Here is a 24,659-nt window from a genome sequence, read left to right on the forward strand (position 1 = left end):
CAAACCCCGCCCTCCTCAGGTTCCGCCCCCAAAACCTCCTGTCTGTGGCCAAGAGGGACCTGGCAACCCTAGCTCCAAGTTCAGTGAAGGTTTGGCACCATGTAGACATACATAACAGAAGTGCATTCACCACGCGTTGATGCTACACAAGTATAGTCTCTTGCCCAGGTGTAGGCTTAGCTGCAACTTTTTTTTTTGTCAAACTAGAAAAGAAGCCAGATTTGCATGTTGCTGATTGGCTGCCTTTCCATCAGTCAAAAAGCAACTTCCCCCTTTCAAAGAGCTGGGCAGTATATGGCACTGGTTGGCTGACACTTAGGTGAGCCATGAAGATGCCCCTTTCGTCTACTGTTCTATTTGAAAGTCCACCCCACCCCACATACACACTCCATTGTACCACAGACTCCCCGCAAAAGACATTTTTAATCAGATCAGTAGGTTTGCCAGCCTCCAGGTGGTGGCAGGAGATGTCTTGCTATTAGAACTGTTATCCTATTCAGAGGTGGGGACCTGCCCTAAAGCATGATATAGTTGCAAAGTTATTGGCTGACCCAAATGTAACCCTTGCAGTGGAAAGAAAATATCTATGGTTTTTAATGATGCCTCTTTTTAACTGTACTGTTTAGATATTATATTTTTGTATGTATGGTTATTTATGTGTTATGGAATGTACTGAATTTGTTTTGCTTATGACCTGTTGGTCCACAAGCATAAAGAATGGAATAAAGGGTCTGCAAAGGAACTGATATCCAGGTCACAGAGATCAGTTCACCTGGAGACAATGGCCACTTTGGAAAGTGGACTCTACGGCATTATACCCTGCTGAGGTTCCTCCCCAAACCCCGCTCTCCCCAGGCTTCACCCCCAAAATCTCCAGATATTTCCCAACCCAGAGTTGCCAACTCTACAGATCAGGTACTTGAAAAATAGATAGATAGCCTGTCACCTACCCGTAGGGTTGCCAGCCTCCATGTGGTAGCTGGAGATCGCCCACAACTGATCACCAGGTGAAAGAGATCAGTTCACATGGAGAAAATGGCCACTTTGGAAGGTGGACTCTATGGCATTATACCCCATTGAAGTCCCTCCCCTCCCCAAACCCCGTCCTCCTCAGGCTCCAATGCCAAAATTTCCAGGTATTTCCCAACTCGGAGCTGGCAGCCCTACCCACACCCTTCAACCAGCCTTCACTCTGGCCCCAAATGCATGTCCCAGTGCCAGTGCTAGTTCTGTTTCTATGTATGTCCGGGCAGCATGTTTGTCCTATTTTTTTTACCTGGAATGTGCCTCAGGTCCCAAGGTTATCCTCAGAAGTTTCAACTGTACAAGATAGGATTTGAGGCCACCCAAAAGCTGGCACAGGATGAATAAACACCAGCCATGTCCAGGTTGTGCGCACATACACATCAATTCGATACCAGTTCAAAAGAGAGCCAAGATCTGGGGCCTCCGGAATGCTGCAAAAGGGAGGCTTACATTACCTCCTGAAACCATAGGGGTGACCTCTTTAGAGGGTCTGCTTCCTTGTTTAATATTTATTTAGAAAATGTGTATGCTGCTCACATCAAGTAAAAATCCCCAAGCAAATAGACCGTAAAAACTAATCATACCAATAAAAACATACCAATAAACTAATCCAAGTCAACAGCATTAATACAACCAAGTCAATAAAAGAGCACGGCAAGTAATTCAATATTATTTGTTTGACATTACATTAATTTTCATAAAACGACACTGTTGCTTAGTAGAAACAAAAGGTTTTGCCTTTCTCTTCCACGGATGATGTTTCTTTTAAATATATATATCAGTGAAAATTTAACACTGTTCTAGCCCAAATATGCATTAAATACTTTCCTTTTTCATTCCCTCCTACAGTTTTCACACCTCTCTAGAATGAATACAGGGATTTTCTTGTTGTCCAGAGCACTTCAAACATTTGCTTAATTTCAAGGAACAGATTTTCTTTCCAGCAGGCTAAACAGAAATGTTTTCATTTAATTTCAATTCAGGAAGGTTAAATATATTTCTACAGTGGTTCTGGGCATCTGAGCCAATCTCCTCTGAGCCTCGTCTTAAATCGTGCTATCTTCCAATGCTCTCCTTCTCTAAAGATATCAAATCTTGGGAATCAATCTAAAGTATTAGCTAAAAATTCTCCTGTCGGTGTGTTTCTTTGACAAATTTGCTTGAGCGGAGAGAGCAGAGGGTTAAGTACATTAAGGGTGAAGAAAGGCAAACATTCTACGTGTGATAAGCATTGCTGAATATATATTTGCTGTAATCTCAGGCGTTTCTTTTCAGGGCAGAGAATGCATGTTCAAACACTCTTACCGTACTTAGGTTGCATTCAAATGTCACAAACTAATTGGCAACTCATGCACTCAGGTCATTGGCATGCACTTATGGTCCTTTTCTTCTCCCTTCCCCACTTTGCGAGGAGAAAACAAACTTCAGTTCTACTGTCATAGCTAGGGTTGCCAGGTCCCTCTTCGCCACTGGTGGGAGGTTTTGGGGCAGAGCCTGAGGAGGGACTTCAGTGCCATAGAGTCCAATTGCCAAAGTGGCTATTTTCTCCAGGTGAACTAATTGATATCGGCTGGAGATCAGTTGTAATAGCAGGAGATCTCCAGCCAATACCTGGAGGTTGGTAACCCTAGGCATAGCCGATTGGCATTTGGTTGAAGTTTTTCACCACTAGGAAACCTTTGCTCGTTCTTGGAGTGAAGAGAGGCGGGGCCCGAGCATGAAACATGTGAAATTTGTGCCTGTTGTTATGAATGGAACAGAGGCTTGTCTGTGAGTTCTGACTGGCTCCATTCCTGACCCATTCTGCAATCTGCCCCTCCACCCCATCCAGGGATTTCTTCTTATTGCAAGATGTGGCAATCAGAACGCAAGGAAATAGATCTCATCAATAGATCTTGAGGTAGGGCCAGGTGAAGATACTGAAGACACTTCCTCAGATCCCCCAAGCCCCATCCATTTTAGGATTTAAAAAGTCAAAATGAGCACCGTGATTGGTTTCCAGAAGCTAACCAGTAACTAGATATGGCCTTATAATATGATCTCTGCTATGGACTCGAGATGATCATTGTTTGAGTTGAAGGCCCATCCTCAAATATTGTATACAGCCCTCACACAATCTTTCCATTGCAAAAAACTGGGGCCAAACATATATGATATTGGACACTTTACAAAAGATACAATCAGTATGAGGAGACATCGAATGAGCAATATACTAGGAATATATCTGCAGTATGTGTGCAAATCTCTCTTTTTCAAGTGTATATGTAGATTTAAAAACTGGACCATAGATATCTGTGAGCCCATGTAAAAAAGGGCCTGAAGGTAGGGTGGAAAGTGAGGCCATGGATTACTAGGGTTGCCAACCTCCAGTTGGTGGCTGGAGATCTCCTGCTGTTACAACTGATCTCCAGCCGATAGAGATCAGTTCACCTGGAGAAAATGGCTGCTTTGGCAATTGGACTCTATGGCATTGAAGTCCCTCCCCTCCCCAAACCCTGCCCTCCTCAGGCTTCGCCCCAAAAACCTCCCACCAGTGGCAAAGCGGGAGGTGGCAACCCTATGCATGACTGAATTACAAGATGAAAAGGACAAAACTGAAAAGCAGTTCAGGCACGAAGAGTGAAACAGCTAGGGATGCCAGGTCCCCCGTTGCCACCAGCAGGAGGTTTTGTGGGTAGAGCCTGAGGAGGGTGGGGTGTGGGGAGGGACTTAAATGCCATAGAGTCCAATTGCCAAAGTGGCCATTTTCTTCAGGTGAACTGATCTCTTATCCGCTGGAGATCAGTTGTAATCGCTGGAAATCTCCAGTTAGTACCTGGAGGTGGGCAACCCTAGAAACAGCCACAGCAGTCAAGGGAGAAGAACTGAGGGACTGAGCAGAGAAACCAGAGGACCCAAGAGAAAGAAGAGTTGAGTAGACAGGGCACTCAGTAGACAGGCCCCGTTTTGAGATAAACCCATTTGGGTGGGGTTTGGGGAGTGGAGAGAGCTCAGGGGGGTATAATATCATGGAGTCTACGCTCCAAAGCAGCCATTTTCTGGAGATTAGTTGTAATTCTGAAAGATCTCCAGGCCCCACCAGGAGACTGCAAACCTAATCATTTACTCAGGTCAGAAGAATCAGAACGTCCTTTGGCTGGCACTTGGGAAATGCTGAAATTCTCAGTTTAGCAAACTGGGTAGAAGTACTCTTTGTACACTGCAGGGGGGGAAGCTTTTCTGAGACATGCCAAATACAATTGAAAGTGAAGTGTTTCTGAAGAGAGTATTCCACTTGGGAGGGGAAAGAGTAAAGTTTAGTTATATAAGAGCCCACAAGGAAGAGACAACTTACTGCAGCTCCATGAAAACAGCATGATTATCATGGCATTTACTCCTACTCAGAAATTTGCTTTTGCAAACTCTTGAAAGCTTACTACAGAAGCCCGTTCTTGTTCATAGACATATCATGAGACTTTCAATCACTGGAAATAAGTGACCACACAGATATAGACCCATCTACCCCATCTAGTACCAAAAGGGGAAAGTCATACATACATGCCCTTACACACTTCAGTAGAGCTTGGGGTATTTGTCCTTATAAGAAGGCAAATTGTCACGTACCACTATTTTATTTCATCTTTGTACACCATTCTTTTCTGCAAAGATCTTAGGGCAGGATGCTCCCCTTTTACATCACAACAGGCCTGTAAAAGGTAGGTCAAAGATAGTGAATTGCTGTAAGACCACCCTATGAAGTCTGCGGTTGAGCTGGGGGTTTCAAACCTCGTCTGTCAAGTTCAAATCCAGAACTCTACTCACTGCTTCACACAAGATCCTCATGAAATTTAAACCTCCCTGCTTCTTCCAGATGTGGGGATTACATGTTCAAACTTGCTTTGATGCAGCCATCTAGCCTTGACTTCCTCGAGGTTCAAACCAGCAAGGGGCAATTCATTGTTTTATTTTTCCAACGTTAACTACTCCTACAGTTGGACTAATACATTGCATTGCATTGCAGATTTCAGTTTTAGAGTTATTTTGAATGTTGTAAGACAGAGGTTCCCAAACTGCTCCAAGGAGCACTTGATGTACCGCGAAACATCTCCTAGTGCTCCATGAAGAGATTGGAAAGGAAAAAACTACTGTCATTCCATATATAGGTGCTAGGTGAAAATTAGTGCTCCGTGATGAATTTATCTCCATGACTCAAAACGTTTGGGAAACTCTGCTGTAAGTGAGTTGCTCTCCTGCTTCATTTTGTAACCCTAGTACACATTTTCTGACAATATTTGTTTCTGCTTTGTTTCCTACTTTTGCATTCCAGTTACCTATGATTATTACCACATCTTGTTTAAGTGTATGATCAGTTTCTTCCTGGACACTTTAGTTCATACACACTCTGGATTACAATATTCAGATATTCCTTTTCTTGTTTTGCAATTTCAAGCTTTCCTTGATTCAAACTTCTCACTTTCCATGTTCCTGTTATATGTGTCACACAGCTTTGGGCTTTGCCTTTGCATCTATTCACATCATCCATTGAATGCCCTTTTGGCTTTAATCTGGTTGCATCATTACGAACAATGTCTTCACTGGAACACTCAAATCCCTTCATCACTTTAAAGTGTCCTTCCAAGAGAAGGTCACTGGGATAGTACCCTTCTATTCATGCAGCCTAAAATTACATTTGCCTTTTTTTTGGCTTCCACATCACACTGCCTACTCATGTTCAGTTTGTGATGTCGACAACTAGATATTCACTTCCAGAACTTCTGTAAATTTCACCTTCTTCTTTTCACCTCATTTCTTCTTCGCCCTTTCCCCCAACTGGTTTCTTTGGAGGTTTTTTTTCTTAACTAACGTAAGAAAATGAACTTCAATCAAGGCCTGTGTAGAAATATAATCTTCTCATTAGCAGAATCCACCAAACAGTTGGGGGCTTTGCAAGGTGGAATCAAAATTGGTATTACATATTCAAAAGGATGATTGCTCCTAAAATAATCTCATCCCTCTTGTTATCCTCCCTAGAGAAAATTCTTGATTGCGGGGAAATCGTTCCTCAATGGCTTCCCACAACCAGGTACCACATTTCCCGAGGGGATAATTAACACTCCTCCAGCTCCCCCCATCTCTTTCCCCTCAACTCTTTGACATTTAGAACTTAAAAGCTCACCCCTTCTCACTCTGATTTGACTTACACCTCTAAAACCATTGCAGAGGCCAGAGTAGGGTTCTAGATACTAGCTGGAGATCTGCTGCTATTACAACTGATGTCCAGCCGATACAGATCAGTTCACCTCAAGAAAATGGCCATTTGGGCAATTAGACTTTATGGCATTGAAGTCTCTCCCCTCCCCAAACGCCACCCTCCTCAGACTCCACCGCCAAAACCTCCCGCCAGTGGAGAAGAGGGACCTGGCAACCCTAGGCCAGAGTGATCCTATCAGAGTAGGCTTACTAGATCTCCCAGATCCACTTTTCTTTGGTGTGCAATGCGCACGCCTGGCACAGTGTGCGTGTGTGTGCGTGCAACGTGATGCACCTACGTCACTTCCGGTTTTACCTGGAAGCGATGTGGACACTCTATGGTTTCCATAGAGTTTCGGCAGAGGCTGCTAGAGCGTCCGTGTCACTTCCTGGTAAAACCAAAAAGGACATGGATGCGTCGCGTGAACGCGTGGGCATGCATTGCCCGCCGGCCCTCAGGTGGTTGGCGGGCAGCCCAGTGGATTGGTGGGATTTTACCCGCCACCACTGGGCACTTGGCAACCCTATAGCAGAGTGATACTAACAAACTATGCCTCCCTATTTCCTGTCCCTGTACAATACAGCACTGAGATGCGCCAGTCAGTCAGTGTATTCTTTCATGTCAGATTAGTAATGTTTTTTTTTTATTATTATTACAAGGGACACAAATCACAGGGTACCACAGGTCTCTAAACATAAACTCCGTCTGGGCCCCCACCCAGTACTGTGATCCAACCCAAACATCATGTGAAAACAAACCACCTGACTTTGCCCAGCTTCATGGCTCCCAAGAGCAACTAGAGACCACAAATTTGTCCTCCTAGTCCCCCACTCAATGGCCCTAAGTACTAGAATAAAGAAAGGTAGGAGATCTCCAGCTGGTACCTGGAGGTTGGCAACCCTAGGCAAGGGGTCTGGGCCAAGTGGCCCCAGAGGTGCCGGCTCCTGGCCACCAATGGCCATCTAGGGCAGTGGCCCACTGGGAAATTCCCCTGTAAGTTACTATATTTTGGGGACGTTTCCCCACAGTCACCCCGCCAACTGCTTCGGGGTGTCCTTTCGATTATGCATGCTTTTGCCGCCAGTTTTAGCCAGAATCTGGAAAATGTGGATAAGGTGCGTGGGGCGAGCGAGGCGACCATCATCTCTGACATGTGGGAAAGGCATGCATAATCAAAAGGAAGCCTGAAGCAGTCAGCAGGGGTGTCTGTGAGAAAACATCCCTGTATAAACTGCCTTTATTTCTGCTCAAAGTAAAGTTTCTCAAGCTACATTACGTGTGGCTAATGGGATCGCAAAACCAAAACAAAAAAGGTAGACTTCGTTCTGCATTCCTTCACAATGGTCCACAATCATTCAAGTACAACCACTGAAATGGAAAAATTTTCTGAATTCAACAAAGCAATCTATCAGTCTCATCGCTTACTATAAATGTCACATTTTTACTACCTTTGGAAATTATTTTCTCCTTGAAAAGATGGGCTGCTACCTTTTACGCATGAATAGATTTGTATGAATGCTCAACGTTATAAAGCATATTAAAGCAAAAACATTTAGCAGAGCTTAATCGACATGCCATTTTATTTTCTTTTTGCTTAATTTGCTATCATTATGAGTTATTCCATTATATAGTTATGTAAATCAGAGCCAATCTAGCAGACTACAAAAGGCAAGTGCTTGATAAAGGCACTTTTCCTGATAAAGTTCTTATTTTGAAAAAATATAAATGGAGTGAAATCTTGGGCAAAATTTTTCATATGTGGATAACATGGGAAATCGAGACAATTTTCAGAAGCGTTGATATGTTCGGTATCTCTGCCATATTACCGAAATTAGAACAGTCAGCCTAATTATCAGCAATGAATCATAAAACAGTCCTTATAACTACTGCTATGTCTTCTAACACTGGGAATATAGGGTGGTCTCTCCAGCTAGCATTCTTACTGTTGTCCATCTTGAGTTCTAATAATTGCCACAAAACAGCACAGCGTGAAAAATGATCCTGCCGTTATGAAGTCTAATGACATCCAAAGGGTATGAAGTGCAATACTGATGCAACCCGGCAGGACACCTTTCAGAGGGCAAACTGCTTGCAATATCAGCCTTATTGATACAGAAACGGAATTACCGTTTCTACATTCGAGTCAAAGCAAATTGCAGCAATCAGAGATTGGCCTTCTGTAGCACATCAGAGATTGGCCTTCTGTAACACGGCTTTTGCCAAGTGACAGAAACTCAAAAATGTTTGTGCTTTTATAAAGGTAAAGGTCCCCTGTGCAAGTACCGGGTCATTCCTGACCCATGGGGTGACATCACATCCCGACGTTTTCTAGGCAGACTTTGTTTATGGGGTGGTTTGCCAGTGCCTTCCCCAGTCATCCTCCCTTTACCCCCAGCAAGCTGGGTACTCATTTTACCGACCTCGGAAGGATGGAAGGCTGAGTCAACCTTGAGCCAGCTACCTGAACCCGACTTCCATCGGGATCGAACTCAGGTTGTGAGCAGAGCTTGGATTGCAGTACTGCAGCTTACCACTCTGCGCCACGGGGTAAATATCCAGCTCAGTCCCCTAAACTGGGTGTCAGGAACTAGTCTTCATCTAATGTTAAGGAGTACTGTTAAGACCCAGCCAGCCTGGTGCAATGGTTAGAGTGACAGGCTGTGAATGGGGAGATCCAGGTTCTATTCCCACTAGGGTTGCCAGCTCTGGGTTGGGAAATATCTGGAGGTTTTGGGGGTGGAGCCTGATGAGTGCGGGGTTTGGGGAAGGGACCTAAATGGGGTATAATGCCACAGACTCCACCTTCCACAGTGGCCATTTTCTCCAGGTGAACTGATCTCTGTTGCCTGGAGATCAGTTGCAATCCCAAGAGAACTCCAGCCACCACCTGGAGGTTTGGAAATTAGCACGGGAGAAGTGGTACAAAGAAGCACATAGACGAGGTACAAAGTAGCAAATACATAATAGGTGACAATAATAAGAAAGACAAAAACAAGTGTACAACATAGAATCTTAACTACTAAGTTGCTAAATATATACAAAGATACAAGGTAAGTATGAAGTAATTTTTTTGGTGCAAAGCAGGAGGCAAAAGTCCTCTTCTGGATTTCAATGATAACCAGTTCCTTTAGGATATCCAATTGCAGGTATAAATCCAAGAAATGGGGGATGGCCGTTTCACATTCTTTTCTTCAGCCCCATAGCATGTCATCCATTTTGTAGTAAATCAATTACATAGAAAAATAGTCTGTTTCAATTCAATCTTCTACAGCAGCAATGTAAACCAGTTCCCAATGGGATACAAGTATACTGTATGCTGCCATACTTGTATCCCATTGGGAACTGGTTTACATTGCTGCTGTAGAAGATTTGTATATATTTAGCAACTTAGTAGTTAAGATTCTATGTTGTACACTTGTTTTTGTCTTTCTTATTATTGTCACCTATTATATATGTGCTACTTTGTACCCCGTCTATGTGCTTCTTTGTACCACTTCTCCCGTGCTAATTTCCAAACCTCATGGTATAGGCACGGAGGTGCCCTTGTTTTTTATTTACCACCTGGAGGTTGGCAAGTCAGGTTCCCAGGTCCCTCTTTGCAACCGGCGGGAGGTTTTGGTGGCAGAGCCTGAGTGGGGTGGGGTTTGGGGAGGGGAAAGACATATGTTTTGACAAAACAAAGATTAACCCATCAAAAGTTCTTGATCTTTTTTTGGACACGGAAACAAACGAAGCAATTTTTTTGTTTTATAATTATAGAGATATTCTTTTGGTTATTATTTTTCATAACCTCAAAACTATCTGTGTTTACATCCCAAGAGGGAATATGGCTTATTGGCTAGTTAAGGCACAATGGACACTGTTAGTTATGAGACCGAGTGAAAGATTATCTGACTAATGGGAAATATAAAAATGTAAATGAGCCATTCTCAGCTTATTATGTGTTTCATAATACACAGTGTTACCCATAAAGGAGAAGTAAATGTTGCTTGTTCTTAATCATTAACTTCAGCTTGATTGCAGTTGAGCGTTTATGTTTTTAAAAACAAATCAGAAAGATTTTTAGTAGCCGGTTGTAGCACAGAATAGTGATAGGAGCCCCAACAAAAAAATTAGTGGTGACAAAATCATAGCCTTTGGCATAAGATGTATTTTGTGAACTCTGGCAATATATACCTCTGTAGCTCAGCTATTCATAGAATCATAGAGTTGGAAGGGACCACCAGGGTCATCTAGTCCAACCCCCTGCACAATGCAGGAAATTGACAACTACCTGCCTCCACACCCCCAGTGACCCCTACTCCATGCCCAGAAGATGGCCAAGATGCCCTCCCTCTCATCATCTGCCTAAGGTCATAGAATCAGCATTGCTGACAGATGGCCATCTAACCTCTTCTTTAAAACCTCCACAATGAACCACTTTGTCAAGCTGTTCTTTATTCCACATTTTCTTTATCATAGGACTCACAGCCTCTGTTCAGACACTGTGCATAACCCTGGTCTAACTAAGATGGGCCTTGGTCTGATCCAGCAGGGCCTTTCTTATGTTCTTAAGTTCACTAAGGTTAAGGCTAGGGTTGCTAGAGAAGGATTAGTATTTGAATCACTAATTCCTCCCCACCCCCATCTGAAATGCCTCGATATTCTGAAGTATAGCACCTGCAACCTACCCTAAAAGACAAAGAAAAATGAATTTCTCTCCTAAAATGCTGCACTAATATAATTTTTTCACAAGCATTTTTTAAAGGAACTGCACAGATATTTTAAAAGCAGAAATCGTGATGTTCAATAACAAAACCATTGTGTGTGGGTTTTTTTTAATGGAATGAATGTTTTTGTGGAAATTGAAAGCAGAAAAAAGAGGGGACATTCACCATACTTCTCACTTTGTGACTCATCTCCTGGGAGTGGAACCAGATTGTCTTCTTGTTCTGCTTATTTGAGAAGAGAGAGAATCCTTGAGTAAGTCAAGACTTCTCAGTGCATTTAAAGCAATGCCTGCATCAGTGGCCTATTGTTCTCAATTGCACTGGAGCAAACATAAGAACATAAGAAAAGCCATGCTGGATCAGACCAAGGCCCATCAAGTCCAGCAGTCTGTTCACACAGTGGCCAACCAGGTGCATCTAGGAAGCCCACAAACAAGACGACTGCAGCAGCACCATCCTGCCTGTGTTCCACAGCGCCTAATATATTTGGCATGCTACTCTGATCCTGGAGAGAACAGGCATGCATCATGACTAGTATCCATTTTAACTAGTAGCAATTAATACCCCTCTACGCCATGGACATGTCCACTCCCCTCTTAAAGCCTTCCAAGTTGGCAGCCATCACCACATCCTGGGGCAGGGAGTTCCACAATTTAACTATGTGTTGTGTGAAGAAATACTTCCTTTTATCAGTTTTGAATCTCTGATGCCATCTGAGGCTTTCATGTTGGACTTGGTTTGGTTTGTTTAATTGATTTTTATCTTTGTTTTATGTATATCCACAGACCTCTTTTCAAGAGAGGTATAACAGTGATGAGATCTATTTGGTCCCCAAAACATAAGTCATATTTAAAGTCTCTCTAGGTTTTTGCATTGCAAAAACACAGCCAATACTCCTTTTACATGCAGCGCTGATTTATTTAAGCAAGCTGGTTTTGTTCAAGGATGCAGTAATGAGCCATATCTGATGCATGGGTGATGGGTGAAATTAATTTCTTCCGAACAAAGGAATAATAAAGCTGGAAATTATTTCAAGGCTTCTAATGTTGATTCAGAAGAAATCTTGACTACTTGTGTTAAGAGGGAAATGCAGATCAAAAGCAGAATTATTGTCATTTGGATGTCTTTAAGAATCTGCCCCGTGGCGCAGAGTGGTAAGCTGCAGTACTGAAGTCCAAGCTGTGCTCACAACCTGAGTTCGATCCCAACAGAAGACGGTTGCAGCTAGCCGGCTCAAGGTTGACTCAGTCTTCCATCCTTCTGAGGTCGGTAAAATGACTACCCAGCTTGCTGGGGGTAACGTGTAGACGAGTGGGGAAGGCACTGGCAAACCACCCCATAAACAAAGTCTGCCTAGGAAACGTTGGGATGTGACGTCACCCCCATGGGTCAGGAATCGAACCAATGGTCATTTACTGGCTTTTAACACTTCTCTTTAATAAAGTCTGGAAATCATTTCCTATCATTGCTTTGAAAATTCACCGTGAGAAATCATGTAACTCCTCTTATTTTTATTACAATTATTATATTTTTATAATTTTATTATAATTATAATTATAATTATTATTCTTTGCCAACAAGTCACATCTGACTTATGGCAGTCCCAAAGGGTTTTCAAGCCAAGACATGTTCAGAGGTGGTTTGCTATTGCTAGGGTTGCCAGGTACCTCTTCACCACTGACGGGAGGTTTTTAAGACGGAGCCTGAGGAGGGCGGGCTTTAGGGTTGCCAACCACCAGGTATCCTCTTTGAAACGGCCGTATCCTCTATGAATTTTTTCCTTATTGAATATTGATACTCTCCAACTCACCTGCATTGAGAAAAGCGCAGAAGAATGATGCTTGTACTCCTTGAGACAAGTCATACATGAACTGTTCCCTTTCTTCTTTCACCTTTGGGTGCTTGGTTGTACACTGTATGTCTTTTTTACTGTTGAATTTGTGTGTTGTATACACCTTATAGTTGACTTAGAATTTTGATGTATAAGGTTAGATATAGCAGCATATAAAGTTATTTTTGCACTCTAAACTTGATTTCGCTCCTGTACTGATTTCCTAACCACCAGGTAATAGCAGAAGATCTCCTGCTATTACAACTGATCTCCAGCCGATAGAGATCAGTTTACCTGGAGAAAATGGCCACTTTGGCAATTGGACTATGGCACTGAAGTTCCTCCTCTCCCTAAACCCCGCCCTCCTCAGGCTCCACCCCAAAAACCTCCCACTGATGGCGAAGAGGGACCTGGCAACCCTAGCGGGGTTTGGGGAGGAGAGGGACTTCAATGCCATAGAGGCCAATTGCCGAAGCAGCCATTTTCTCCAGGTGAACTGATCTCTATCGGCTGGAGATCAGTTGTAATAGCAGGAGATCTCCAGCTACTACCTGGAGGTTGGTAACCCTAGCTATTGCCTGCCTCTGCACAGCAACCCTAGACTTCCGAATCCTTGGTAGTTTCCCATCCAAATACTAACCGAGGCCGATCCTGATTAGCTATCTTCCATCTGACGGGATCAGGCTAGCCTGGCCTGGGCTATCCAGATCTGGGCAACACCTCTTGTTAAGACAACCCGCAAAAAAAAAACAACCCCAAGAAACACTGTGACAGATGTTTTCAAAAAGCAAGGGAAGGGAAAAACGTGTTTCAAGCACTTGAATGCTCTATGTTTTAAAAAGTACTGGGAATGCAACCCCCTCTCAAAATTCCTGGGGTTGAATTAGGAGGTTTCAGCAGACAATGGAGGAATGTACACCAAAAAACAAACATTTTTTTAATGACACACAATACATAAAAATATTAATAGTAATAATAATGTTTCAGCTTGTAATAAAGTGTGATTGAGTTAGGATGAGGTGGGTACAGTTACAATCCCTGGCAGGATTCCTGTATTTTAACAACTGCAAGAGAAGCAAAAATTCTGCTGCTGGCTGAACTTTTTACTGATGAGCAACAGCAGTGATGGGAAAACGTCAGCTGTTGAATTTCTGCCTATTAATGTAGTCATTAAAGTTATCAGAGTCCTGGCAGCTACCTGAATACATGAGGGGAGAGACGCCCAGGCCAGCAGGTCCTGAAGGAACCACCAAGGGTCTGAGGGAAACCAACTGATGTAGGCCTCTCTCCTGCATGAAGGAAACTACTCCAAATACAAATAGGGTTGCCAGGACCCTCTTTGCTACCGGAGGGAGGTTTTTGGGGGTGGAGCCTGAGGAGGGTGGGGTTTGGAGAGAGGCGGGACTTCAATGCCATAGAGTCCAATTGCCACAGTGGCCATTTTCTCCAGGTGAACTGATCTCTATTGGCTGGAGATCAGTTGTAATAGCAGGAGAACTCCTGCTGCCACCTGGAGGTTGGCAACCCTACATACAAATGTATGTGCCAAAGGCTCTCTTGATTACTTGTATTCATTTATTTAAACATTTATACCCTGCTTTCCCCCCACACTTAGGACTCAAAGTGACTTACACATAAAAAGAACAACAACAACAAATACCCTCCCCACAATTGCCATAGCTACCATTTTCTCCAGGTGAACGGATCTCTATCAGCTGGAGATCATTTGTAATAGCGGGAGATCTCCAGCTACTTCCTGGAGGTTGGCAACCCTAGACTAACCGCAATGTCACAAAATAGAGTCCAAACAGTTCATTGGGCTGGATATTTTAGTGGCAGACTAGGAGGCATGATGGGAAAGCCACAGTCTCCATCTTGTAGTACGCTAGAGAGCCAGCGTGGTGTAGTGGTTAAGAGTATTGGTTTGGAGAGGTGGATTCTGATCTGGAGAACCAAGTTTGATTTCCCACTCCTCCACATGAGCGGTGGAGTCTAATCTGGTGAACTGGATTTGTTTCCCCACTCCTACGCATGAAGGCAGCTGGGTGACCTTGGGCTAGTCACACACTCTCAGCCCTGCCTACCTCAGAGGGTGTGTGTTGTGGGGAGGGGAAGGTGATTGTAAGCCGGTTTGAGTCTCCCTTAAGTGGTAGAGAAAATTGGCATATAAAAACCAACTCTTCTTCTTCTTCTTCTTCTTCTTCTTCTTCTTCTTAGGGAACGCAGGACACAATGCTGACTTAATTAGCTTCCAGGCCATTTGGTGCAAAGATCTTTCATGATGCACTGTGAGCTACTGGGACAGAGAAGCAGAAACAATGGTCTCACTCTCTTAGAGACTATAAAGGCTCACAGAGAATACAAAGGCTCACAGTTAATCAGATGTCTCCCTGGGGTGAATTTTTCCCAGTTAGCCCCAGGGACACATCTGATTTACTGCTAACATCCAAGGGATTGTGACCATTTTTTATACATTGACTCAGTAGATTCCAGGGCATCCTGAAACCAGTTTGCCCTGACAATCATGCATTCCGATTAACAGCGCAATCATCTGCTGTTCCAGCTCAGTCTAAGCCCAAAGCAATCAATGGGCTTTGACTGGAGACACTGCATATTAAATCCCTCAACACATCCTGCATTCCATTGGAAGGTTCCAGAAGATGCAGGCTGGGACTTTTCCATCATGCCTGGAATGTCTTCTCACCATCTCCCCCCGCAAACATCTAAGACTGATTAAAAGTTCTGGAAAGCACAATGTTTTCTAATATTCTGGCTGGTCCTAATAAAAAGGCATTTACACAGTGTTTATCTTTCAAAGTTTGTTCGTAGACTGGCATGGCTAAATAAAACTTTTCCTGAAAGCCCTGAAAGACTTGTATTTTATTACTTTGCCTATATAGCCTGCCTTTCCTCCAGCCTCAAAGTGGGGGCCAAGAAGAAGAACAAGAGTTGGTTTTTATACCCCAATTTTCTCTACCTTTTTAAGGAGACTCAAACTGATTTACAGTTGCCTTCCCTTCCTCTCCCACAACAGGCACCTTGTGAGGTAGGTAAGGCTGAGAGAGTCTGGAGAGAACTGTGACTGGCCCAAGGTCACCCAGCAGGCTTCATGTGGAAGAGTGGGGAATCGAACCTTCAGATGGGAGTCCGACGCTCATGTGGAGGAATGGGGAATCAAACCCGCTCTTAACCACTATACCATGCAGGCAAGGTGGATAACAAAATTAATTTAAAAACAATAATTTACAACACAAATCAGTAAAGCCAAAACCAGTAAGGAAAAGCAAAAAAGCACCATAAACTGTACACATGACCTCACACAAACATTGTTTCTCTGCCCACAACAAGATTAGCCACATTATCCAAAAACATCCAAAGTATGGTTGCCAATCCACCACTGGCAACTGGTGGGAGACAGTAGAGGGCATGTGCATGTAAATTGTCATATTTCTGACAGCGCAACATTACTTCTGGTGCAAAGACAGGGACATCATCTCATGAGGGTGATACTCTAGAGCCCCACTAAAACTCTATGGTTTTCAGCAGGATCTAAAAGCATCGGCCAGTGTAATCATGTCACTTCCTGGTATGCTCTGGAAGTGACGTGATGCTGTCAGATCTATATCAATCCCTCCCTCTTTTTCTCTTCCTGCCCTACCACATGGTGGCAGAGGAATGGAGTTACCAGGATGGAGGTGTCCCACTGAAGTAGGAGACCTACCAGTCCTACAACAGAGGGCCTCAAAAAATTCACAGCCTATCCAGCATACTAACAAGTTAGGAGCTTTCCTTGCTCGTACCAGGAAAATTTCCCATTTTATAGCAACCAGTACTGTGAAAGCTCATGGACAAGTCATAGCTAAATGTACCATAGTAAGCGGAGAAACCAGAAACTGGCTTTAAGCCTCCTCCAGGGATTTGAATCAACCGAGATAGACGAGGGACCTTTGTCATTTGCACCAACTGGTGGTAGCAAAATAGCCTTAGGGATGTTGACATTTTGCCTTCTCTGTGTGTGTGTGTTAAGTGCCATCAAGTTGTTTCCAACTCATGGCGACCCTATGAATCAATGTCTTCCAAAACGTCTTATCCTTAACAGCCTTGCTCAGATCTTGCAAACTAAGGGCTGTGGCTTCCTTTATTGAATCAGTCCATCTCTTGTTGGGTCTTCCACTTTTCCTGCTGCCTTCAACTTTTCCTAACACGATTGTCTTTTCCAGTGACTCTTGTCTTCTCATAATGTGACCAAAGTATGACAGCCTCAGTTTAGTAATTTTAGCTTCTAGGCGGGTCAGCTCAGGCTTGATTTGATCTACACTGTGGCTCAGTGGTAGAGCATCTGCTTGGCACGCAGAAGGTCCTAGGTTCAAACCCTGGCATCTCCAGATAAAGGAACCAGGTAAGTAGGTGATATGAAAGACCTCTCTACCTGAGATCCTGGAGAGCTGCTGTTGGTCTGAGTAGACAATACTGACTTTGATGGACCAAGGGTCTGTTTCAGTATAAGGCAGTTCATGTGTTCATGTAACCCACTGTTGTTGTTGTTGTTGTTGTTGTTTTGGCAGTCCACAGTATCCATAACATTCTCCTCCAGCACCATGTTTTTGAGACAGAAGCCACCACTTCCTGCATACGCAACAGTGCCTAGGCAATGGCTGTTCACATCCTGAAGGACTGCTCTCAGTGACATCTGGAGAAGCACTGAAATGACTGAAGACCATAGCAACTGATTCATTAGAGTCTTGTGCTGCCAGCAGCAAGTAAAAGAGACTCCTTGGCAGGAAAGCCACTGCGGTTTCACTGCAGAAACTTAACAAGAGGCACCGAGAGGGTCATCTAGGAGCGCAAAGACTCTGCAAAGTCCTGATGCACCAGAATAAGCTTGGCATGGAAGGATTTATTGCTCTTCTCCCTTCCTCATCCCAGCTATTCTAAACAGACATGTGCTTTGGACTTAACCTATTGTTTTACAAAACAATAGGCACATAATATTAATTCCAAGGAGGTCCCGTCCCCCCACAAAGGGCATTTTGTTTAAACAAATTCCAAATTTAAATTTATTACATGTGTGCTTGTAGACAATGCCAAGATGTCTTAGAGTCAATTGAGGGTTCATTTTGAAAACATGGGAGCCCTGTCAGACAGACAGCGTGGTGTAGTGGTTAAGAGCAGTGGTTTGGAGTGGTGGTTTGGATCTGGAAAACCGAGTTTGATTCCCCACTCCTCCACAAGAGCGGCAGACTCTAATCTGGTGAACTGGATTTGTTTCCCCACTCCTACACACAAAGCCAGCTGGGTGACCTTGGGCTAGTCACACTCTCAGCCCCACCCACGTCACAGGGTGTCTGTTGTGGGGAGGAAAAGGGAAGGTGATTGTAAGCCAGTTTGATTCTTTCTTTGCAGGTCAAAAAAGTTACACAATCTCATTTCCCAAATAACCTTAGGGGCCATAGTTTCATAAAAAGTATCACAGATCTAAAACAACTGCAGAAGTCCCAGGAGCAAATTCTGTTATCAGAAAACAGCTGCCATTAGCATTACATTTCAGTTTTGATTGTCTAGCTCTCCAGATGAAATCTCTGAGAGACCACACAAGGATGAATTCTTGCTTGGAAAGATTAAAGACATATTCTGTTGAACAGTTGGGCCTCTGTGAAAGCCCATTCCCTTTAAGGATATATAGTTCTCAGCCCATTGTGAAGCTCTTGGAAAAATGTTTCAGCCAATTTGCAGCAATTTGCTATCTACAACCAGCACAGACTGGTCAGCATTTGGGATGTGATCAACCCATTCCTGGACTGATTGTTTTTGCAGGCTTTTAAAATTAATTTTCATTTCAAATATTTTTTTAATGAATAGATGCTCACATGATGCTTCAAAAATTAAAAAAAAAGACAGCCTGCTTGAAGACTGGAGGGAAAACAAAACAGATGAGTGAGATCTGTATTTGATTCAGTGATTAGTCTGTCTGTCAAATGCATTATGAAGGCAGGAGAAAGCTGAGCTTACTTTGCAGGTGAAAAACATCATGACAAGTTCTCATTATAGGAAAAGCCTGTACAGCATACCCTTTGAAGTTCAATCCCAAAATGAATGATCCTGAGCCTGGTAAGTAATTTCCTATTACTCATTCCTTTATATATTAGTCACAGAGAGAACATACATCAGCCAAAACACACCCAACTAATACCACTTTCCTTTGTACAACCTGACTTTTACCTCTTCACACCAACCAACTAGCTGCCATTCATTTCATCAATGGCCAATATTCCCATCAATGTTAATATGGGCTCAGTTTCCTTAAAAAAAAAAAAAAAAAAAAAACTGTTCTACAAAAACACTCAGACCAAAGAGTTACGGCATTAAATAGAGACCTCCTGAAAACTTTGAAGCATGAGTAATTCAGTATTTAAGTAGCCATTTGGGGCTGAACTAGACATGACCTGGATGGTCCAGGCTAGTCTGATCTTGTCAGATCTTGGAAGCTTAACAGTACCAGGCCTGGTTAGTATTTGGTTGGAGACCACCAAGGAATTGTTGCTACGCAGTGTTGCTACACAGAAACGGGCAATGGCAGACCACCTTTGAATGTCCCTTGCCTTGAAAACCTCACAGGGTTGCCATAAGTCAGCTGTAAATCGACGGCACTTTCCACCACCAGGCATTACAACATATATGAAGGTTTCACTGTTCTGTGTCCCTTTCCTTTTTCTTTCAGACAGACGGTGGCTCAGATCCCGCTGCTCTCTCAGCAAAGTCTGAAGTAGGGTTGCCAGCTCTGGGTTGGGAAATACCTGGAGATTTTGGGGGCGTAGCCTGAGGAGGGCAGGGTTTGGGGAGGGGAAGGACTTCAATAGCATAGAGTCCAATTGCCAAAGTTGACATTTTCTCCAGGGGAACAGATTTCTATCGCCTGGAAGTCAGTCGTAATAACGGGAGATCTCTAGCCACCACCCAGAGATTGGCAACCCTCTTCCTCCAGCCCAAAGAGTCTTCCCAGTGGAAGTGGATTCAAGCTTTGCTGAATGGAGTGGTAGGACCTGAGCTAAGGGGGGCGGGGATATAACTATACTGTGCTCTATATGGCCTTCCTCCTGATTCCTCCAAGGAGGCAATCTGGAATGGGGCAATCACTAGCCATTTATGTCGCATCGTGCCTTATGTTCAACTGGACATTAGAGGATGGAGAAAGACAAACAGCAAATTCAGATGATATGATTGACCTCAATCATTCTGATGACATTGGACGCACAGTTGTGTGTTTACGTGCTCTCTCCCTCATGCACGGAGCACAACTGAAAACATCCCGCTTTGGAAAGGCTTCAGCCAAACTCCGCTAGTCTGATCCAGCAGGGTACCCCTCATGTTCAGCAAGCTTCATGGGTGAACAGAGATTTGAAACCAGCTTTCCTTGATGAAAAGCTTTGTATTCTTTACACTGCTTCACGCACCATATAACCCTTTGCAGAATTACCCCGCTACAGTGGAGTCTCTCTGCATCAGGCTGCACTGACAGACTCTCTTTAGCACAGCTTTGACTCAGGATTCACTTATTCGATTCACCAGAAAAGAAAAGAAGAAGAGTTGGTTTTTATATGCCGACTTTCTCTACCACTTAAGGAAGAATCACACAGACTTCCTCACCTACCTTCTACCATCCAAACAATGCCCCCACATCTGCTCCTTCACAGCATGCTACTGATGAAGTAGGGGTCACTGGGGGTGTGTGGGAGGGAGGGAGTTGCACAATTTCCTGCATTGTGCAGGGGGTTGGACTAGATGACCCTGGTGGTCCCTTCCAACTCGATGATTCTATGATCATATGGCAACTAATGGAAATGGTATGTTACAAATGTTTATAAATGGAATCCAGTTGTCGGCTAATTAGGGAAATGCTAGCAGGTATCCACAGACCACCTGTAAAGTGACATTACCAGTGTCACTGGAAGCCAACAAAAACACCAATCTTTGGAGAACATGCTGCTGTGGTGAGAAGATGCAGTGACCCCCTCCCCTCCTCCCCAAAAGCAAGCTAGACTGACCCCACCAAGGAGCTCAGGGAAGCCTAGATGGTTCTCCCCTCCTTATTTTAATCTTCACAACAACCCTGTGAGGTAGATGAGACTAGGAGGGGATGATTGGCTCAAGGTCATTTCAGGGCTGGGGATGGGGGTAGGGTTTAGTATCAGCCCTGCACCCTAACTACTATACAACTCTGCTTCTCTGGATGGAAATGCTGATAGCACCCAGGAGGAGCAAAATTGTAGCTTTGTGGGTCAGTATTGGGTCTCATGGACTCAGTAATGGGTACCGCGGACTGCCAAAAAAGCAAATCAGAGGGTTATAGATCACATCAAGCCTGAACTCACCCTAGAAGCTAAAATGACTAAACTGAGGCTATCGTACTTCGGTCACATTATGAGAAGACCAGAGTCATTGGACAATCATGCTAGGAAATGTTGATGGCAGCAGGAAAAGAGGAAGACCCAACAAGAGATGGATTGACTCTATAAAGAAAGCCACGACCCTCAGTTTGCAAGGCCTGTTTGAAAGGCTGTTAAAGATAGGATGTTATTGAGGACGTTGATTCATAGGGTAGCCATGAGTTGGAAGTGACTTGACAGCACTTAACACATACACACAATGAGTCAGGGCTTCAATTCAAGGGCAGTGCCCCACAATTTGTTTCTTTAGTGGTCCTCCTGGTAGCCCCAATGAAAAGCTGGAATAAAATCAGACCTACCCCTTGCGATCTGTAAGCTACAGCAGCTGTGAGCTTGTTCTGGATAGGTAAAGGTTGTGTTGATACGGTGCCTGTTTCTGGCAGCCTTTACCACCAGATATTAAACCACCAAGCCCTTTCATTTATCATTTTTCCTTAAACACCAGTAGTTAATCTTTCTCCAGACTACCATGAACTACACCTTCTGCAGATAAGTTGCATTGTTCCACTTCCTTACACAGAACTTGTGGTAAATGGAGATGTTAAAACAAGAAAAAGCTTAAGGATATAAGACTAAGAATCATAAGAATAAGGCCACAATCTTTATATTACGGAAAGAACCCCCCACTGCATCTAATCTCCTATATGTTCTTTCAAGCCTTCCTTCTTTGTTGATAGTCTGGATAGAATCTACGAAAGCCCTGGAAATGTCCCCATTGGATGACTAATCTACAGCAATTATGTAAAAGGTGGCAATGAATTTTAAGGAGCCGTTAAAGTTTGGAGCATGAGTTTGTTACCCTCCCCTGGGTAACAGACGGGCTATGGCCCTGCTTCACACTTGCAGCTTAATCACTCGATTCCACTGGATAATTGTACGTTTGGAGAACCAAACTTAAGAACCAGCTCCATTGAAAAGCATGGTGTCTGAGGAGATGCTCTTATCTCCGAAACTGTATTCTCAACTCACTCATGCAACTCTTCTCTGGCTGCTGCAGTCGTCAGAGGACAAAGGCTTGTATCTGATCCAGCCCCTCTGTCATCAGCCTATAAACTAGATCCCACATGGCAGGCAAAACAGAAACAGGTACACGTATTTTAGAAAAACAAATATAAAAGGTTATCAGAAGAAGAAGAAGAGTTGGTTTTTATATGCTCACTTTCTCTGCCATTTAAGGGAGAATCAAACCGGCTTACAATCACCTTCCCTTCCCCTCCCCACAACAGACACCCTATGAGGTAAGTGGGGCTGAGAGAGCTCTAAGAGCTGTGACTATCGCAAGGTCACCCAGCTGGCTTCATGTTGTAGGAGCAGGGAAACAAATCCAGTTCACCAGATTAGCCTCCACCGCTCATGTGGAGGAGTGGGGTATCAAACCCGGTTCTCCAGATCAGAGTTCACCACTCCAAACCACCGCTCTTAACCACTACACCATGCTGGCTCTACTCAGTGATTTCTAAAGATTCCCTAAGGGTGCCTGCCACTTGCTTCTTCTGCAAAGCCTCTGTTCCTCAAAGGAAAGAGCCAATTCTGACTTCCTTCCACTTCACTGAAGCAGGAGGTCTTCAGAAGAGCCCAGGAAGATGCACTACCTTTGTGTCTCCAGGGGACACCCATATGGAAACAGCTGCCTCCACCATAGGAGTACCTTTGGCTTGGAAACATCTAACATGTGGGTGTCAAACTCAATTGTTACAAGGGCTGGAGAGGACATAAATGTCACTTGGTCAGGCCAGGCCATACCCCGCCAGCCTAGATCGATAGTGGGGAGAGAGTGGCTGCCTCGGCTGGCTCACAGGCCGGATAAGAGCTCTCAAAGGGCCGGATCCGGGCCATGGGCCTTATGTTTGACACCCCTGATCTAACATTTTGTAGAACCTCCTAACATTCTGTGATTGGACCAAGCCTCCTTCTCCCACAGCAACCATTTTGCCGTGGTTCCCATGTCTGTTCTCAAAGTTACAAATGTGCCCCCATTAACAACACTGGGGGGCTGCCTGCTATCCAACAAGGTGTCCCAAGAATTGTTCTCCAGAGGCCCTTCCAGAGGTTCATCCCCTCCATGTGCATGATCTCTTCTGCTATAAGGATGAAAGCCTACCGCTACATTCTGGGCAACCAAAAACATTTGAAGAACCTTCTTCTTACTGCCAGCTGATCCACCCAAGGATAGAGCAGGGCCAAGGAGGGAAACTTTTGTTCCTGGAATCTTTTTTTGTTCTTTCCTCTCTTCTCTTCCCAACCCTCTATATCAGTCTGCTTTTCACCCTTGGGAAACCCCTGTTTTAAAAGAATCAGTGAACAACTTCTGACACACACACAATCATAGCACCAGTCCAAGAAACAATGAACATGCTTCACCCACAACAAGACCAGTTTTACATGAGCACAACCCACTTAGAATGACCTGTGATCACTACAGAAGGATCGTCTGAGTAATATTGTTGCCCCTCATGTGCTAAACTTGACAGCAGCACTTGAATATTTAATAGATAACATTTTCCAGGGCTTTATTCCACTCATCCTCCAATGAGCTCGAGCCTCCAGGCAGCATAAGCAGGTCCCCCGCGCATACAGTTTATCATAACAACCACCCTGTTCGGCGAGTTAGGCTGAGAGATAGAGAGTGCGATTGGCCCGAGATCATCCAGCATGCTCTATGCTCGAGTGGGTATTTGAACCAGGTTCTCCCTGATCTGACACATTACACCACGCTGACTCTCCTTTGCTGTGTGTCTTAGATGCCAGAAGTAGCTACCATACTACCCTGTACCCAGGAAAGACATGATTCCCATTTTCTCATTCAGCACCCCCTAGCCACATGCACATTGTTCATCCTGATTCTATTCCAGCATTCTAAGTGGCATGCCTGTAAAAGACCCTGCCTTTTATTTGTTAGTCATATTCAGCATGGACAGCCGCTTTTCCCGAGAGACAGTACAAAAGACAGAAAAGAGACAGTGGTACTCACATCCCTTTGAGCCGCTGCCACATTTTCTCGGTGTGTCCTCCGATGGGGTACTTCAAAGGAGTGCTCTCCAGTCCCTGAGCGGCCTCGGTACCTGTGGACCCCATGGTTAAACCGTCCCACGGCAAGAGAGTTAAAAGTCAAGCTCAACAGGAAGCCCCGGTCTTCTCAAGTCCACCGCAAATGCCAGAAGATCCGTGCATGTTAGACAGCAGCTGCTCTGATATCTCCCCAGACCTATCAGGATTACAGAGGGGAGCTTCTGCCTCAAACGTTTATTCACTTGAGTAACCAAATCCACACTCTGGCCAATCCCACCCCCCCTCCAGCTCAGCCCTTTAAGCATATGGCTCTTCTGACCTCAAAAAAACAGCCGAGTAATCCATACAAGTGAGCCAGCAAATGTACCAGTTGATGCTTTTCTCTCTCTCCCTCTCTCTGCTCTCCCCCC

At 44.2% G+C, this 24,659-nt stretch overlaps 1 protein-coding gene across 1 annotated transcript in view; it reads right to left on the minus strand.

The window, feature by feature from the left end:
• The window catches only part of PDE1A (phosphodiesterase 1A), a 153,433-nt gene extending 129,117 nt beyond the window's left edge, over nucleotides 1-24,316 (minus strand). Inside the window, exon 1 of the mRNA XM_056861112.1 lies at nucleotides 24,212-24,316. Coding sequence (XP_056717090.1) covers nucleotides 24,212-24,315 — 104 coding nt within the window. The 5' untranslated portion in view covers nucleotide 24,316. The remainder of the gene's footprint in view (nucleotides 1-24,211) is intronic.
• Nucleotides 24,317-24,659: the final 343 nt, after the last annotated feature.

This window comes from Euleptes europaea, chromosome 15, assembly GCF_029931775.1.
Source record: "Euleptes europaea isolate rEulEur1 chromosome 15, rEulEur1.hap1, whole genome shotgun sequence".
Lineage (NCBI taxonomy): Eukaryota > Metazoa > Chordata > Lepidosauria > Squamata > Sphaerodactylidae > Euleptes > Euleptes europaea.